Source organism: Nipponia nippon, unplaced genomic scaffold, assembly GCF_047370975.1.
Source record: "Nipponia nippon isolate SJK-2023a ecotype South Korea unplaced genomic scaffold, ASM4737097v1 scaffold_4, whole genome shotgun sequence".
Taxonomy (NCBI): Eukaryota; Metazoa; Chordata; class Aves; order Pelecaniformes; family Threskiornithidae; genus Nipponia; species Nipponia nippon.
In genome coordinates, this window is record NW_028262358.1 from 40,668,690 (window position 1) to 40,686,422 (window position 17,733).

The 17,733-nt window shown below is 37.7% G+C and overlaps 1 protein-coding gene and 1 long non-coding RNA gene across 8 annotated transcripts in view; one reads left to right on the top strand and one right to left on the bottom strand.

Annotated features, from left to right (window-relative positions):
- Positions 1 to 4,330, top strand: part of PLD5 (phospholipase D family member 5) — a 189,383-nt gene extending 185,053 nt beyond the window's left edge. For all 3 annotated transcript variants that reach the window (XM_087776601.1, XM_009463536.2, XM_087776602.1), the window contains 2 exons: positions 620 to 734; positions 2,851 to 4,330. In XM_087776601.1, coding sequence (XP_087632727.1) covers positions 620 to 734; positions 2,851 to 3,086 — 351 coding nt within the window. In that variant the 3' untranslated portion in view covers positions 3,087 to 4,330. The remainder of the gene's footprint in view (positions 1 to 619; positions 735 to 2,850) is intronic.
- The window catches only part of LOC148053263 (uncharacterized), a 36,326-nt gene that overhangs the window by 11,053 nt on the left and 7,540 nt on the right, over positions 1 to 17,733 (bottom strand). The window contains exons 2-5 of one of the 5 annotated variants that reach the window (XR_015708751.1): positions 14,616 to 14,761; positions 10,521 to 10,695; positions 9,746 to 9,909; positions 1,971 to 2,089 (exon numbers count right to left, since the gene is read on the bottom strand). This is a non-coding gene — a long non-coding RNA (uncharacterized LOC148053263). Of the gene's footprint in view, positions 1 to 1,970; positions 2,090 to 4,479; positions 9,910 to 10,520; positions 10,696 to 14,615; positions 14,762 to 17,733 lie in introns of those variants that run through there. The other 4 variants (XR_015708750.1, XR_015708753.1, XR_015708752.1 and 1 more) reach the window with 4 other exon arrangements.

A 17,733-nucleotide genomic window follows, 5' to 3' on the forward strand; every position in this document is an offset into this window, starting at 1 on the left:
AGCTCCAAAAAAATTAAAAAAAAAAAAAAATCTAACTCAGACTTCATGCTTTAGGGTAAAACAGATGCATTTTCCTCTTGTTGTCTGGTAAATTTCTCTGCATACCAGACTGAATCCTGAGAAGTTTCTAAGTTTCTGAAATCAGCAAGTTTCCTGTTGGAAACTATGCAGTGGGTAATATAAAGGTATGAATTCAGCTGTCGGTGTGCCTGCCAGTCCGGATCCTGAGGCAGACTTCAAATCCCAGTGTCCCTTGACGAATGAGGAAATAGCCTGAAGAAAAGCTCCTGGCTCTTATCATGCAGAACACAAAGATGGGGGGTTTTTTTGTTCATTTCATAGCCTTTACTACCTGGCACTCAATTGCTTTTAGTGTGCGGTAGCCATATACTTTGTATAGTTCAGAATGCCGAGGCATAGCGAGTATCACAAACTATGAGAATTTAGTAAGAAATACAATGTGCAGTGTTTTATTAAAATTAATGCTTGGCTATAAAAACTCAAGCTGTTCTGTAGCACTAATTCATTTTCAATAGAGAGTAGAGAACAGACCATATTTTTTCTGTCCATTATGGAACAGTTCTCATTAACCTGTGCACTCCGTTCTATTTTATGGCAGAAATTCTTTGACCTTGAGGAAGAGGGTGCATGCTTTCTTAAAGAACAGAAGAACGCTTCCCTTCCCAAATTAAATCGCAACAAATATATGGTGACTGATGGAGCTGCATACATTGGTAAGTAACCTCATCTCAATAAATTCTAGTTTGTAGTCAAAAGCCTGAAATAACACCTGTTTGTAAATGAAGAATCTACAGCTGATATGCTTGTTAAGTTAAAATAATAGTTCATTTCTTTGGGAACCTGGATGAAAACTGAGCTTTGAGCCTCTTCTCATTTAAAAATGCTTTTTTTCCCCTATGAATCAGTTTCTCAAAAGCAATGTTCTGCTTTCAGTATTTAGAAACAAACTGAAAACACAAATACAACACACTTTATGAAGTAGGAATAAATTGGATTATTAACATATTCTCTTGTTTCTACAATCCAATGAAGATGGACTGTTCTCCATTTCCCATGTTATTACTAAAGCTATGGTCAGTCCTGGTAAATACTGTACAAATGCCTTTCATCCTCATCTTCCTAAGTCTTACTCCATTTACTGTAATGACATTTCAGACACCCTCCTAACATACCTAATTGGTATACATACAATATACACACCTCCTACATACCTAATTGGTATTTTGGGTTAAAGGTGTATTCCAGTAAAGTTGCTGTACGGCACCTAGCAGAAGTTCATTATCCGTCACATGCTCAGTGAACACAGGCTAAAAACTCCCTTTTAAAAAAATCTGACTGCTTGGACTGTGCATGAGCTGCAGGATCAGAAAACTGCTACTGAACTAAAAAGTCAGTCATGAGGTTTTATGAAGTCAAGAGAGGAAGCGTGCGTTCCAATATGCTGCAGCTTGATGCTTTAGTTGCTTACTTCCTCACCCTGACTTACTGCAAAGGGCTTAAAGCCGGTGATCGCAGAGGCAGGGAGGGAGGGCAGAGGCTGCAACGCAGAAGCGTGCCCGTGCACACATGAAGAATGGAGAATCCCAAGTAGTGCAGAGATACTACAACCAAGAGCTAGTCTCAAAAGCTCACCTCGATGGGCTCTAACCACACACACATTTCTCTCTTAATCTATCCAAATCTATTTTTCACTTCAAATAGTGCAGCTTATTCCTCTTTTGTCTCCCAAATGCTTTATGAGCCCCCCTAAATAATTCTTTTTTACTCCATTTTAAATTCCTTCCAATAGCCAGACCAAATTTCAGTAACTTATAACTTGTTACACAGCATGGATTCTTAGCCAAGTTGGTTTTTTTCTTTCCCATTGTCCTTACATCTGTAGATATATATAAATAAAAGAAAGAAATAATCAAAGCTGTGTGAAAGTAATCCAAATGCATGTTAAGTACCTGATATATCTTCTACTTGAAAGCATAGAAGAAATGTCCCTTATGATGAGGCTTCAATTTACCATCCTTGACAACTTTAGATTTCTTAACATTTCCTGCTGAAGCAGCTTGAAATGATGCTGAAAGAAAGGGTATAAATTTCTCAGATACCTTCATGTTTTATGTATGTTCAGATACTGTTGTAAAAGATGACCTCTAGTAACAGCATTTTTTCTCCAAAATACTGCATGTTATAAATGTATAACTTAAATTGTTATAGTTCTAGTGAAATAAAAAGAAATAACTGAAACGCTTGATTTACCTGTTTTCCATTAATCCAATTATCCTCTTTGCCTTGTGTTCACCAGGATTTGAAATGCTCATTCATTACCTTAGATTTCAACAAAGGTGGTAATAACTGGCATAAAACCAGTAAACCCTTTTTTTCATTGCTGAAATAGTATCTATCAATGGGTAACCTGTAAAAGATCTATTGGTTTGGCTCAGCATTACGGAGAAAACACTCTATTCCTTCTACTTTAAATTGTTCATATGGCAAAAAAATATTTTCATTCTTGGCACTGAAAAGGCTGATGAGGAAAGTCAATGGAGTAATAATACAATACATGCAAAAGGAAGAGCAAGTTAGTTTTGAATAAATAAAAGAGCCTGTTTTCACTTATGAAGGATTAGAGCTGTTCAACTTACTTCCAGAAACAATCTGCTGGTATGGAGTGGAGTTTTTTCTTTCCCACTCGCATAGAACACTTATTTCCGTCTCTGCCCAGGTAGGCACTGGGGAAAATGATACTGTATCTTGCTGGATTGCCTTTAGGGAGATCACTTCTTTTATTTTTTTTAATGTTAGAAACTCACTGTATATTCCTGCCTTTGCTTGTAGGTAATTTTGATTGGGTAGGAAATGCTTTTACGCAGAATGCTGGAGCTGGCCTTGTTATCAACCAAGCAGACGCGGGGAACAGCACGAGCATCATTAAGCAACTCAAGGCTGTTTTTGAAAGGGACTGGTATTCACATTATGCCAAAAGTTTACAACCAACAAAAATCCCAAACTGCTTTAATCACAAACTTAATAAAGCAACATCAAATAAGACTGCCATGAGCAATGTGAATTAGAAAGACTATTTCACTGTTCAGTATGGCAATGAAGAATTACATTGGGGTGTAGCCCTCTTTCGTATTTACAGACAAAAGACTTAAAAAGCAAAAAAAATGTTTGGTGGTGGGGGGGGTGTTTTTAGTAAAAAGCACACTTATGTAAAAACTGTCTAAACTATATTCTCTATATTGAATTATTTAAGACTTTCAAATTTGTTACTTCTGACACTGAATGTCATTTCTGCTTCCATGTTAATTTTAATGTTCCGCATTTGAATTTAACAGCATGTGTCAATTTTTCTGTTTCAGTTTTAGGACTTTCCCTAATTGCCCTCCTAGCTAGAATGAACCTTGAGGCAAAACCAAGATTCAAGCTATGAAATGACATTCTAAGATTAGTTATTATTGACATACAAGTAGATGGTAGGTTTACTGTATTAGAAAACATAAAGGAATAAACAAACTTTCACCCATATAAATCATTCTCTTCAAATAAATACCCAGTCATGCAAATACTTCCTAGTTTTGAGCATTTAGTTTGAGTATCACTCTTCCGTGTCTTCTAACTAGCCTTAAAAGACATTAGAGTTACATGACTGATAATTCATTCATTTCCTAAAAGTATGAGAAGGTTTTGAGGCACTGGGGTTGGCCTCGTCAAATTAGTCATAATCCCAAAAGCTTCTCAGATAAATGGATTTTTTATCAATGTGGATTCCTTTCAACATAATAGTTATTTCCAATTATACATGCTTCATCTAACAATGAAAATATCTGGATTAATAGCAAAGACCTAGGACTGATTTTTTTTTTTGTAATCTCAAGAAAATTTCTTCCCCAAGTTAAATATTTATCAAGTGCGAGTCAGAAGTTGTGTGATGACTCATTATATCCAATGCATATATAAAAATCAAATGCTGCTTTTTAGGAAGGCCAAGGGTTATGCAAAATCATGCAATAATTGTTGTTAAGTTATCATATAGTCATCTTGTTTGATTTTACACCTGGAAGTTTTTTCTTTCCTAACTTTTACTAAAAAAAAAAAAAATTGTGACATGGCATTTTTTGTTAAAGTGTCATCCATATAGGTGAATATATCAGCACAAACAGAAACGTGATGCCTTCATTTAGGCCACAGTTTCAGTTGGTGTTAATAGTGTGCCTCTACAAACACAACTCAGTTGCACCAAGAAGCAACTGTTTTGTGGAAGTGTGAATTTGCTCTTTAAAAAAAAAAAAATACATATAACTGTTTGACAACACATTTTTCTCCAGTCAGAGCTGTAATAGCTTAGTTTCATAATAAAAATGTTTAATTACTATCCTTCTGCTTCTGTTGAAGAAATACGGCCATGAAAGCAAACTGCGTTCTGCATTTTATTAAATATTCACAGAACTTTTTTCCAAAATGCAGACTTCTCTCATCTGGCTGTATGTTACTGAAGGCACGCTTCAAAAGCAGTGGGCAAAAAGAAAAGGAAAGCCAACCACATCCCAGTGTACTATTTTAATCTTAAGAACAAGTTAAAAACCCATCTTGACTTTCAAAACACAGTTTTCACTTACAAAGTTTTAAAAAAGTTCAAGTTTATTTTAAAGTAAGCACAGCTGAGGAAATTCTAATAAGGTAACATATGCACAACTTCAAACTGCCAGCCAGAGACACACCACAAAGTTATGACTGCAAAAGGCACACTTTTGACAAAGAATGTTTGTTTCTTTTGCAATTGCCAAGATTTACATCATCTTACTGAAAATGATGACATAACAAATTTTTGAAGTTGTCAACTTTTACAGAAAAGATTCTGCACAGCTCTAATGCTCAATAGCATTTTCTAATATTCAGATAAACACATGCCATTTATTAGCCTCCACACACACACAGAGAAAAGCATATATTCTGACAGTCATATAGAAACAAATGTCTAAGAAGAAAAAAGTTTCCTGAGTTGCTACAAAGGAAAGATCTTTGTGAAGAGGAATCCCTGTATTTTCTTCCTTCTGTACGTAATTTAGAATATGTATAGCAAGTATGGGAGAGAGATCCCTAGCACTTAATTTACTGGTTGGGGTTTTTTTGTTTTGTTTAAGAAATAAATATTAGTTCATTTTAATAATTTCTGGTGAAAATTTCAGCCAAGATATACCACCAATGAATTTAGGCTTATGAGTCAAAGCTAAAGAAAACCCAAAACAAACAAACAAACAAAAGACCCACCACATTTTTAAAAGCCGGTTGAGACATTTGTAAAGCTTCTGAGGTCCCCATGGATGGGTGATCTTAAAGCCTGAGATAAACTTAATACCAAGTCCTTACGTAAGGTACAAAAAAACCTAAGCAAACAAAAAAACCCCACTGTCCAGAATTGTTAATTGTAGCACCTGACAGCAATAATATAAGAGAATGAATCAATGTAACTTTTTCCCTGTTGCATTATGGATACTAGAAATGTGTTAAGTTTTTTAAATGACATCTTGCACAAATAATGGAGGATCTGAGTGGAACAGAAATTTGTCAGATGATAAAGCTGAGCTGGCTGTTTATAAAGCACGATTTAGTGATGAAATGGGACTGGAGTTACCACTGCCCTTCTATTTAGTATACCAAATGTATGATTCAGATGGTGTATTTTTACTGGGCAGATCCTAGAGAAATACCATCATGAATATTAACCAGATCCATTAGCTTACAAATGCATTCTTATTGGCTTGATAAACAAATTCTGGTGCTTCAATGACCCCCCAAAAGAGCTGATATGTAAAAGTACATTTCAGAAGTGGCAGTATGTTCTGGTTTTATGAATGGAAGAGTTTGGGGGTTTTTGAACGAACTTTTAATGTGAAATAGTGGCCAGCCATCCTACAAATGGACTGGTAGACTCAAGTTTCATTTGTTATAAAGTATAGATTAATATTTTAATAACAACTGTTTAGAATGGCAGCAGCTCCAAAGTACTACAGAAGGCTTTGGTCTGTTACATTAGCCAAAAGACAAAGTGCATCCTTGGACTTCAGCAAGTAGGAAATTAAAAATACCAGATTCTTTTTTGAAGCTGCTTAAGGGGATTATAGCCAATCATTTGTTTTGGGTTAGCACTGTTACTGTTTAACTAGATTTGCCACAGCAGCCTCGATTCTGGCTTCGGATCCTTCTACCACTGTAAAGAAATCTGGAGCAAATCCATTACAGTAATTTCACATTGGTTTAGCAGGGATCAGAATCTTGACCAGTCTCCTCCTGCTTTAGCTCTCCCGAGTATCACCATTGCACAGGCTATTTCCAAACATAACGGGGATTTGCATTCAGTGGTTTCTCGCAGACCTCACAGGCATAATCCAGAAGATGCACTTTCTCTAACCCCCTTCTAACTGGCATTGGTAACTCTTGTCATATTAAAGGCAATTTCCTAAACAGAACGCCTTTATTCTTAAAGAATATAGACTGTAATTGTTGTTTGCTGCAAACATTTACTAGTGCCTTATTCATACAAGCTTTTGTTTAACTAACTGTTCCTCACGTGAAGTCCTGCTGAAGTTCTTGTATACTGAGGCATACAGCAAATTTCCTAAGACGATGACGCGTTGTGATGTTTACAGGTTAGTACCTAAAACTAGAGTCACAAAAAGACAAAAACTGAATGTGAGATGTTGGTCCAAACCACAAGCACATCTAAACCTGAGCATTTTTATCTAAGCCCAGTTCTAGAACTAAAATTCACAAATTACTCCTGTCTTCGTTATCAACTAATCCACAACACAGCTGAATTATTCTGTCCTGCCAAGGTGTAAAAATAAATAAAATTTGAATTACCCCAACACCTGGCTGATATCAAAAGCATAAGCATAGGGTGAAGGTCAAAAATCACACAGTGGCTACTTTACAAATGTTGCATGTTAAGCCTCAAGTTGTTTTGGGCCAGCTACCACTTTTTTCTGCCTGAAGCATGAACTACTATCCACAACTACTCTCACCTTCTCTTTGAAGACCAGAAAAGCATGGATTATGTGCCACAGCACAACAGCCATAGCTGTACCCTGACAGGAAGAGATTTAAGGTTTTGTCCGTTTTTTTTCTCCTCACCCTTTTCTGAGGGGGGGGAGGCATCTTTGAACTGAATTTGAGGCTGTGCTATACGAAGTTTTACACAATACAGGGCCAAGTGTTGCTTCTAGTAAATTTAGGCCCTGTGGGTGGTTCAGAGGAGAGCTTGAGAAACAAGTAAAAAGCAGCATTCTGAGGCTTTTTAGATCAACGCATTATGTGCTATACTACTAGCTACCTAAATTCTACTACTTCGTTGAGTTTTGCATACATACTGAACAACTAAGCTCTGTGTGAATGTTACCTGCCATTTAACCCTAATCCAAGGAGAAATCCAGACAAAGAATTTATAGGGTTTTTTTGTGACTTTAGCATGTACTTACTGAAAATAGTGCAGGCTTTCGCATCAAGATGGTAAAGACATCAGCTGGCTATTCCAGTTCTTCAAACTGAAGTCCTCTATAAATATCCCCATCTTGAATATCATGCACTTGACTCCTGAGAAGGGCCTTACAGGGAGCGCTAAGTTATCCTAAAACCATTTTGGACTTCAAAATTAACTCTTCATTTTAATACAAAAATACTGACTACATGTATAGTAAGTTTCCAGATGGTAATTTCTGGCACCATGTTTTTCTTCCACTCTTATCCTTTCTCTACATATATATTCATGTTTTTTTAATCACTGTTAATCCAATTCAATCTATGTAAAAAACAGAATGAATCCTTGGTATATTTAAAAGTCACAATGATAACCTCTTGAGGTGAAGCACCAGTAAACATATTCCACTTTTAACACTGCAGAGTATAGTAGCTCAACTGATACTGTAGAGTGATTGCTTTTCTTAGCTGTAGTTTTTCACTTTAATTACTGCTGGATGTTATTTATGAATTTCTCAGTGTTGAATCAGGTTGCTCTTGCATCATCACTTTGCACAAATGCCTTAGAAGCTTGCCAAACTAGCGTGTAAAAGAGACCTCCTTCAAAATAGTTTAGACAAGAAAAGAACTCACGTGCTTTACACTCTGTGGATGCTGCAGTAGATAAACTCCAGTCTTACAATACAGTGGAGCTTTCTATTGCACCTCCTGTTTGGATTAGCCCTGCATGGGCTTCAAAGAAAAAGTCTGAGAGAATTGTGTGCTTGAATTATCTTATCTTGAGATCAGGAATTTCAAGATAATTTGAATGAAGAATCCAGCTGTATTGAGTGGTTCAACACAGTAACTTAAATTGGGTTTTCATGAAAACACATTTCTATTCCATATTCATATGCTACAACTGCATTAACACACTAAGGTTAGGTTTTCCCTGAAATTCAAAATACATGTAGGACAAAAATCAAGCTACTGCTCCCTATTTCTGAAAACCATGTTAAAATTAGATTTTAAGAGCGCAATTCAGTGCTGGCTGCAAATTACTCTGCTATAGTCAATGGAGTCAGCTCTATTTTATTCACAACAAATTCTACACTGCAATTTTACAGGAAGACTCAATAAATCTTTTTAATCCTGTAAAATGAACATGATAATTTTCCCTTTTAGAACAGAAATAAGGTTGATGGCTGAATCAGGCTACAGAATAGAACAAAATATAATAAAATGGCTGAAAACTGTAGCATTCCAGAGGATTATTTTGTGCTCCTGTATGTTGCATGGCCACAAACATGAATAATAAATTGTATGTATCGCGATGGTGTTGTGTCAACACATAGTGGGCACTGCATCTCCCACAGTAACATCCATCCCTCCTGCAACAGCATAAAATGTAATAAGGGTAGAGAGGAAGGGGCGAAAATAGCTACTGAGGCAAACCAACTTGAATCAGACTTGAGTTAACGGACTGGGTGCTGGCCTAAAAGCTCTGGGCTATGTTCTCATTTGTTCCTTTCCCTGCAAAATCCTGTATTTCTTATGCATCCACCTTGCTCTCCCTTATATGAGTGAACTCCAATAATTGTTTTCAGAACGAGGAGGGAACCTTTAACAATTACAAACTTATGCTTAACAGAAAGAAATCAGCATGAATAAAAAGCCCATCAATTTCTATGTAGCCAGGTACTGAGCAGTAAAGCAGTATTTGAAATGGGGCTCTTCCTTGTACATTAGAAGTTTCTAGTGCTATATAAGCAAGGATTTACTACATAGCACATGCTTGCGAGTTTCGCATCATATGCAGCATTTGCATATGTTCTCTTAATATACAAAGATAGTCAAGTCAGACAGATATCACACTCCTAATAAACTAGTGAAAACTAAGCACAAGTATCAGGCAAATTCAATAAATTAATCACATGCAAATGAAAAAAAAAAAATGCCCCGAAAGTGCTAACTACATAAAGTTCATGAATGACTTAGAAGCTGGAATTATTTTCAAATGTAACTTTGAGGGACTTAATAGGAATTTTAATGAGGAAGAAACCTTTATGTTAAAGATTAAAGGCATGCACTGTTATATGTAGCGGTGTCTAAGCAAGACAGCATATAACACATAAGATGAGAAGCTCTTCAAATGGAAGTGTGTAGAACAACATTTTATTGACTGACTTGCTAACAAATGTTTTCAAGTGGATTTGCTCAGTATTCAAGTATTCCACGTTATTCCTTATCCGTATTTCTTCGAATGACACTGTACCTGTATTCAGTGTTTTTCTTGAAACGTGACAGAAAAGCAGGATGCTTCTGGAAGTGACACCTGTTTCTTTCTAAAGGTCGGAGGGCTGTTCTCCTAATCTCACTTGTCCTCTCACTGTCTCCTGTTTCTTCAGCAACCCAGTCCAGGTTTTCACTTGTCACTGCCTGAAGAGCAAAGAGAACAAAATATTTTTAATTACATGCTGCTTCTGAAAACTGCTGGCTGCTCAACGTGCTTTTGCACATCTCTCTTTGAGAGACCCCCTCACCTAATGTGATACTACAGAAAGCGTAATAAAGGAGGTCAAACACATCAGTCCAGGTGCCTCACGTAATTCTTTACCTGGAGAGACACATATGCAAAATCTGGAAGAAGAGAAGACTGTAGGCAGGAGAATGTTTGGCAAACTTTAAATGCGGTAGAGATTCTTCTGGTGATACAAATACCTCTTCTGGTGGCCTCATTTTATTCTAGTGTAAACCATTCTTTACCATACAACCAGATTTGTAATGACTGAAATGTGCGGTTGACTTTAACATGAAAAGGTGAGAGGTCAAACAACCCTTGTCTTTAAGAATTGAATTAATTTCTTCACTTTGTAAGAGGGGTGGAAGAGGCAGGTAAAAATGGAAAATGCACTGTCTCCTCTTTTCAAGGAATAGCCCAGGTTGCTACTAGAAATAGAGTTGGTAAGGTTTCAAAAAAAAAAAAAAAAAAAAAAAAGCAAAGATCTTACGCATCCAACTTCTATTAATTCTCAAAAGCTGGTGCATACCTGTGGGAACTTGGGGCTCACAGCTTAGTACCAACTTCTTTGTGGCAAACTGTCAGGCTTCTCAGGAGAGCTCCTTTTCCTCCTTCTCACTATGCTCAAGACAGCTGTGACATCTGCTTTTTACAATCTCCAGATTCTTCAAAGACATTTCCAAACCAGATTATAAGAATTTTCCCTGTGAAAAGAAAAAATAAATGGCAGATTCAGTGAGGAACCCAAAGAAGCTAGTACAAATATTAAAATGCATAAGAAATCAGGATCAAAACCAGAATGCATTCTCATTTTTGCCAACATTTAAAAAAATAAACGAGAATTGGAAAAAGAATGAGAGGCTAGTGCAGTACGTCAGATTAAATGAAGCTGAAATTTATAAACCAAAACGCTGTTACATTTGTGGACAGTCCCCACATCTAAACTGCTGCTCTTAATATGACAGAGATGCAGTGAAGAATCTGTGAACTACTAGCTTTTATGTGTTATACAAAGGTTTTAGCATTCCAAGTCTTATGATCATCTATGGATGTATACAGCTTAAAAGGTAGGCAAAAAAATGGGGTTCCGTGTATATTTATACAGACCCTACCATCAAATAATCATTAAAAAATAGTCACTTCTCACAGCATTTGTGTCTTCAGATGTCACCACAGAGATCTTGGTGAACAAATCTGGAGAAAGGAAGAAAAGCAACATCTGTGGCAGCAAGCAAGCTAACTAAAATAAACTCTAAGCCCATTGTCCAAGTGCCAGTTGATACAATAAAAGCACTCAGATGCCCCCATATCCATCTCAGATTCCAAATGTCCTTGTATCAGATTCCAAATACAGAGCTGAGGCTCCACACACACACACACATATGCACAGAGACACATCCTCAAAGGAAAAATGAGTATCTGTGCCAGAAGAGTTTGGAACATCTCTAGTACAATGACTTGTTCCACTGCTGTCCTACTCTTAAATAAGACTGACAGGAAATAGTACAACTCTTTTTGGAATGGGCCACATATCCTTTACTAGAAAATGGGAATACGCACACATAAAGAGACTCAGAATAACGAACTACAAAAGTAAACTCCTGGCCACAGCACAGAAGTACATTAATGTAACAGTTTCGGACAGCACATACCAAAGCCATCTACTTGCCTTTTCATTCCCACATCACATGTGTGCCAAAGCTCACTTTTTTTTAGAAACAAAGAGCAATGTTTCTCTCTGAACTAAACATTCCAGAGATGATTATACTTTTTTTTTTTTTTTAAACAGAGAAAACAGCAACCACTGCCCCAATTCTCTCTTCCCTTTCCTCACTCCCCCTTTTCACTGGCAAATGTTTCCATGACCTGCCCCTCTGCCTCTTGTCTGTCTGTCTCCTTTTCAAGCTATTTCCTACATGCTGTTTCTGAATCCCTTGCTGCTTCATACACAGGGATGAATCCCTGCAACTTGCATCATCGGTGCTGTAACATCCTACAAGGTTACTTCCACTAGCTTTACCTGAAGCGCTCAGAAAAGGGAAGTACATGCACACGTTGTTTAAAGACACACAAATTACTATGTATGAAGACAAGGGGAGTCAGGGCAAAAGCAGAATGCAGGCACTACTGGAAAAATACCTGGACAGGGAAAGGGTTTTAAGTCATACTCCTCAGTCCGATTTTTCCTTGGCACATCCAAAACCTGTATGAGGATCTAGAGCCCAATTTTGCAAACCTTGCACAACTAACACAAGCCTTGCCTCCAGGTAATTTGCTCGCTGTTGTGCTGGAGTCGCACACCAGGTTAACCTGCTGAGCTAGGCAATAACAAGCAAGTCAAAACCACAGACAAGTTCAAGCCACGCGACCTCAGCTTTACCCTCCAGGTGGCATTTGGCCACAGAGGGGATCAAATCTGGGTACTGTCACATTGTAACAGTTAAGATGGTCCAAGCTCACCATCATATATAGCACCAACACCTTCAAAAGAGTAAATGAAGAAAGAAGACCCCTCTGCAAACATACTTTATATCTCCCGAGTGTGACTTTGGCATTGCATTGTATTTCCCTACACAATCTAAGAGTAGCAGGAGTCCTTTGTAAAGTTTGCAGAGCAAAAAGGATATGTACTATACAAGTTTACTACTATACCTCTTCTGACGGAATAAAATATTAAATAGAAAAATCTGTCTAAACTTATTTTGAAAACTGCATGGCCAGCTTATGCAGTAGCTAGATACGTGGCAAGGTTGCAGTCTTACTCTCTAAGGAGAATACAATAAATATGCTTATATATTTTGTTCAATTCAAGCACTGCATAGTCTCCAAGTTCTACTATGAGAAGTATGGATAACTTCTCATTATCCTTCCTATTTCAAAACACAGTACTTATCACAGATGTGTACAATACAGTGGCATAGCTTAGGCCTGTTATATAGGTCAGTATCTGCAATGCACACAAGAACATAGTTTGCCACTGCAAAGGAGAGTGGCTGCAAAATCTATTTTGGATAATCCAATTTATATTTATTTGAGAAAATCAATGTGTGGTCATTTCTAGAACTGTGAATTATAAGGCAACAGCTGCATGCTTGTATATTTGATGAGTTTTATTATACTATATCCTTATATGAATGCCTATGCAGTGTAAATGCTTTAATATAAGATACTGAATGGTTTTTTTACACATTATTTTTTAAATGATGCTACATTTTACTGCATGTTTATCCATTTTTTATGTTGGTACAAAGTGCAAGCAGGAAGACACATGATTTTAATAACTTACACAGCAGCTATTCAAATCCATTATAAAAAACATGTTCTTATGTAAAGACTTAATTTAGCAAGAAACGTGCTTCCTTTAGACAATGGGCTTGGTTCACAGCAATACCTGTGTAATTAATGTTTACTTATTTAAAAAAAAAAAATCACTGAGTCTGTAAATGGGGCTATTGACTCTGCTGCATACCACTATGTCAGTACATTTTGATACCTTTGAAAATGTAACTCATCTACATTTACTAGGAAAACAGGTGACCTGTCCTGATTCAAGTTGAAAAAAAAAGTGCTTTAATTGAAAAAGTCCAAAACCGAGCAGCTATTGTGTTTGGTGCTGCAGGATGACAATGTAGCAATCTTTTTTTTTTTTCCCCTTTAAACAATACTTTCTCATGACCTTATTACAACAAGTTCATGTTATTTGACTGTGAACTGGGCCCACTGTTTACAGTGTTACTACACAGAACCAAAGTTCAATGTAATTAACAGAACTGAGCAGATTCATTCTTTTAGAAGAAAAAAAGAGGATGACTTTGGTTTTGCTGAGGTTTTGGAGATGCGGCTCGGTACAGAGTGCTGCTGCTGTACCAGTGCATTTTAAACGTAAGGAAATCACTGGCTGACAGACTGATGGCTAAGACAGCACTGTCAGTAGTAATACCTGACACTGCTGGAAACTAAGTTACCAATGATATAACACTAAATCAAGGAAGTAATGCGTTAGTTTAAAGCTATGTAAATATTTATTTTAATGCTGCAGCATCATAGCTATCATTTTCCACTGCTTTGCTATCCAAGGATTCCTAGTACTACACAAATGTATTTCATCATCTGCTTCATTTTTTAGTTTCAGTACTTTCATTCAAAGCAAAGTAACTCCTATTTCTTTGTACTGCACTGAAATAAAAGAATCTTCTTTCAGTACATAATGCTTTTCTTATTCTTTCTGGACTCTCCCCGTCAATGTTTGTTTTTATGGGCACTGAATCACAGATACTAGCCCCTAGCTCCCAGTCTTCTGTACACACATACTGAAGGCATAGCCAGCAACACAGACAACCCGGTGCCTCCAACTACGGCTCCGTGAAGCCCAAGCAGCACTGGCACTGAGTGACTGTGAGTGTCTAGCAAACTTCCCAGCTATTGGAATACAGGGCTTCTGTATCCCTGTTTTAGGCTTCAGACATATTAAGCTTAAATCTCACTTTTAGGCACATCACACTCTACCTTGCTCAGGCTGTATCCATTCTGCATGTTCACGTTAAACAGACTCTCAGGCTATAAAGCAGTCTTGCTGACTATATTTGTAAATAAAAGAGGGGCATGGTACAAGCTTGAACAGTACCTGGTATCATCTGAATTATTTGTTAGCATGGTTGTCCTTCACATTGGCACAAAACAACTAGCACTCTCCCAGACAGTGCCCAGGTGCAGCATTATGGGGCAAGATGCCTCAGTAACTGTCTTCAATACAGTCTGGCCACAGCCACCCTGTGCAAAAAGAGGAAAAGGACTGGTGAGGCACTTGGATGTCAGTCACGCTGTGTCACTTAGCTGTATGGCCGAGGAACTGCTCCTGGCTTCTTTTGTTGTTTAGATGCAACTATTCACACCCCTAAAATTGTCACACTCCAAATCTGAACCTTAGCAGCAAGTCTTGGTGTCAGACAAAAGCACGACATTCTCCAGGATACGGTTTACCTATGAACACTCGAACCCAGCAGGGAACTCCATCTCTGCATTTCCGATTCCTCCCTGACTGAACAGGACCAATTGCTATTGGAAACACTGTCCTATTATTCAGACCAGAGAAAACACTATTTATCAGAGTAGATCTTGTAATACTAGGAAAAAAGATAAAAGAAAATAAAAGACAGAGCTTACCCGTGTCCGTTAAATTCTAGAAGAAATAATTAAGAACTGTCTAATCTGAGCTCTGACAAAATCAAGGCCATAAAGCCTCTTTCCACACTTTGAGCCCCAACCTTTTCCTGGGGTTGTAAGCAGGAGGCAAAGTAGCAACGTGGAAGAAAAAAAGATTTTATGTACAGTAATACAATTGAAGCACCTGAAGCCTGACTAATCCAGTGGCCTTGTACAATGGAGTGACTGTATCAGTGGACAGGGGAGGAACTACGGATGTCATCTACCAGGACTTCTGTAAGGCCCTTGCTATGGTCCTCCGCAACATTCTTGCCACTAAACTGGAGAGATCTGGGTTTGATGGATGACTGTTAGATGGATAAGAAATTGCTGGATGGTCATGTCCAAAGAGTTACAGTCGAAGCCCATGTCCAAGTGGAAACCAGTAACGAGTGATGTCACGCAAGGGTCCACACTAGAACCAGTACTGTTTACTATAAAACAGTTACTTATTTACTATCTTCATCAATTCATCTGAAAGTAGCTGCTTCTATAACACAGCAGTGATACAGTTTCTACATTAACAAGTAATTATTCTTGTACAGAATAATTCCTAGCCTTCAAAAACATGTGTGCCTAGACTGACTTTTGACACAGGCAAGAAACATTAAGTGTAAAAATTTACAGAATATTTTCATACTTGGATATTTGCACAGGATGATTTAAAAGAAAGAGCAATTTCTTCTCCCCTCATGTTTATTACATTCTCTGATTATTACAGTATACAGAGGCTTGTTCACCTGTTCCACCTCAGTGTGTGTGTGTGTCTCTCTCCCCCTCCCTCGCATGCTTTCAGTTCCAATGCCCCACCCCTCGTTGTTTTCCTTGATCCCCAAGTGGTTTGCTCTGGATATAGCTGTAAATGATAGCACAGCGTGAGTTAATGTATGCAGTAGTATGCTATATGGCCTAGAATTTTGTTTGCTGTTCTAATTCAATATAAAGTAAGGTTTCCAACCTCCCACCAGATCTGAATTGCAGTACAGACTTTGAAAACTTAACGTACAAAAGGAAAAAGATCTGTAACATATGATAGCCCAGGTCCCCTCACATGTCCCAAGAAATAACAACAATACTAACAAATCTCTGCCTAAAGACCCCGATGCTTAGGAGGGGAAAGCCTTTTCCACAAAGAGGTGCTGTTGTGGACAAAGCAGTCTACCATGAAGGACAGAAGGGATATATGCCTAGAGGTGGAAAAACGTTGGCTATGGAAATGAGTGTTGTGTAACAGCCTAGTCTGCTTTCCACCAAAGCGTGGGCTACACAGACTATGGAAAAAACAAAGCAGGGTCTGAAAAAAAACCAGCAAGGATGCTGACTCCAAACATTTCGATACTTCAGAGAAGCATGATGTTATTTGGAGGATCCTGTAAATAAATTCTAAGATGTCCATAGCTTGTTACACTAATCTCTATTTCCAGTAGGTACCCTTTCCACTAGCAGAAAGCTGCTACTCCCAATTCTCCTAAGAAGAATGATCAACAACCGATGCTTACCCAGACCACTATGACCTGTGCAACATGACCCTCTTTTCTAGTAGATTCAAATTAAGATCCTAATTTGAATCTGCGATAGCGGGCACTACCCCGCATTTCTCATTTCCCTGGAGACTGCCATAGTCGCTGGGATTTTTCTGTTGCAGGGACTGCTCTCACCCTCTCTTAAGACTACAGGAGTCCTAAACAAAAGAACACAAATCCCCCTCCGATTTCCATCTACAAAACTTCTAACCAGGTCTACTGCTAAGTAATTTGCTCTATGGAGAGAGACTCATGTTCCCTGTAGTTTGAAAATGAGAACACTAAGCAGCAGATAACATTTAAACAGAGAAGGTAAAGACTGACAAGAGATGCGAGAAAGCAGAAACTCCCAAGATAACCACTGCTCTCAGTAGCATGTGCTTTTGTTAAGACCTGGTTTATATTTCACCAGAAAGGCAGCTTTTGACTGCACAGGTCACCATCAGGTAAGCAACAGTTGGCCAGACTTTGACCCACACTGTTTCACATACAACACTTGAACAGATTTCTTCACCAAATGCAACAGGAGAGATGAGTTCAGAACAAGAAAGAATCAATTCACATGCAGAGATGCGTCACCTTAATTCCAAAGCTACTTATGTCCCCATTTTATTCTAACAGTATCAAAGCACCTCACTTCCACATTTCTCATGTTTTTTGCAAGACAGTTATTCTACTTGATTATTAATTTCAGTGCCCATTTTCACAGAAAATTAAGTATACACTTAATACCAAAAACGTGCATCTAAGAACTTAATATTCTTTTCACATATGCAGCTTCATAACAATCATATGAAGTAGGAAACAAAATCTTAGTCCCGTTTACAGACAACAAGCAACTTCAATTGCTTACTGTGCACTGTATCACAAAGAAGGTAGTTCGTAAAGCACGCAAGATTTAAATTCAGCTGGTGACATCTATTTTCATCTTAAACTTCCCTTCCAAATATGCATTCTCTCTAGAGAGATATGCATGGAAATGTTCAGCTGCATTCCATGAGAAGACCAAAAAAAATT